At 45.0% G+C, this 1,512-nt stretch overlaps 1 protein-coding gene across 1 annotated transcript; it reads left to right on the forward strand.

The window, feature by feature from the left end:
• Window positions 1-426: 426 nt before the first annotated feature.
• Window positions 427-1,368, forward strand: LOC106001340 (olfactory receptor 7G2-like). Its single transcript, XM_013036454.1, has one exon. It carries the CDS (start codon window positions 427-429, stop codon window positions 1,366-1,368), a length of 942 nt encoding a protein of 313 aa, XP_012891908.1.
• Window positions 1,369-1,512: the final 144 nt, after the last annotated feature.

The raw sequence follows: 1,512 nt of genomic DNA on the forward strand, positions 1-1,512 counted from the left end.
ATTATGCTGGGGAAAAACAGTTTCATCATCTCAAGTGAGTCTGGGTCATCATTATCAACAGAAAAAAATTAAGATTAAAACAAAGTAAGACACCATTTGTTAATTGCCTACATAGGACTGGGGTTCAAAGCTAGTCAGGCAGGAAAATCTGTGAGACTCTTATTTTCAATTAGCCACCAAAAAGTCAGAAGCGAAGCTGTAGCTCAAATAATGGTAGAGCACCAGACTTGAGCATAAAGAGGCTCAAGAACAGCACTCAGGCTCTTTGTTCAAGCCCCTGGACTGGCGCGCGCACACACACACACACACACACACACACACACACACAAATTGAGTATGATAGATTTTTCTGTTATCACTAACCAAGAAACCAAGCATTTTAATTTTTTTCAATGAATCGTTTTTCCTCTCAAGTTCACAAGCAACATGGAGATTATAAATCAAACAACGGTTTTGGATTTCCTTCTTCTGGGACTGACAGATGATCCCAAACTCCAGTCTTTCATCTTGGTCCTCTTCCTGTCCATCTACCTGGTCACTGTGCTCGGCAATCTGCTCATCATCCTGGCTGTCATCTCCGACTCCCACCTCCACACCCCCATGTACTTCTTCCTCTCCATCCTCTCTTTCAATGACATCTATGTGAGCTCAACCACCATCCCCAACATGCTGGTGAACATCCACACCCAGGACCAGAGCATCACGTATGCAGGCTGCCTGGCTCAGGTCTGCTTTGTCATGATTTTTATACTCTTGGAAAATTTTCTGTTGGCAGTGATGGCCTATGACCGCTATGTGGCCATTTGTCACCCCCTGTGGTACACAGTAATTATGCACCCCCACCTCTGTGTCCTGCTGGTTTGGGGTTCTGTGTTCATTAGCACCGCTGATGCCCTGCTCCACAGTCTCATGGTGTTAAGGCTGCCATTTTGCACACATTTACACATCCCCCACTTCTTCTGTGAGTTCGCTCAAATCACCAAACTCCCCTGTTCAGAAACTTTCATGGATAACATCCTGATCATGGTGTCAGTTTCTGTCTGTGGCGGTGTTCCTCTGTCTGGAATCATTTCCTCTTATATTCACATTGTATCCTCCATCCTGCGCATGTCCTCGTCAAGAGGGAAGCACAAAGCCTTCTCCACCTGTTGTGCTCACCTATGCGTTGTCTCCTTGTTCTATGGAACAGGTATTGGGGTGTACATCAGCTCTGCTGTTACCAACTCCCCTCAGAAGATGGCAGTGGCTTCGGTGATGTATGTTGTGGTCCCTCAAATGCTGAACCCCTTTATCTACAGCCTGAGAAATCAGGACATGAAAGTTGCTGTGAAGAATCTTGCTAGCAGGAGGATTGCTTCTCTGTGGTGATGTGCTGTTTGGTTTGTCCTTAGGTTTCAGAGGCAAGTCAAAAATAACTTAACCTGAATTCTGGTGAACCTAAACGGCTGATTACCTCTGTGACTACATATTTCTAAATAGATGGGAAATGTAATGATTGGGGACCTTTATACA

This window comes from Dipodomys ordii, unplaced genomic scaffold, assembly GCF_000151885.1.
Source record: "Dipodomys ordii isolate 6190 unplaced genomic scaffold, Dord_2.0 Scaffold288, whole genome shotgun sequence".
NCBI classification, from domain to species: domain Eukaryota; kingdom Metazoa; phylum Chordata; class Mammalia; order Rodentia; family Heteromyidae; genus Dipodomys; species Dipodomys ordii.

Coding starts and splice junctions, on each gene's coding strand:
- LOC106001340 (XM_013036454.1), top strand. CDS start 427: ATGGAGATTATAAATCAAACAACGGTTTTGGATTTCCTTCTTCTGGGA.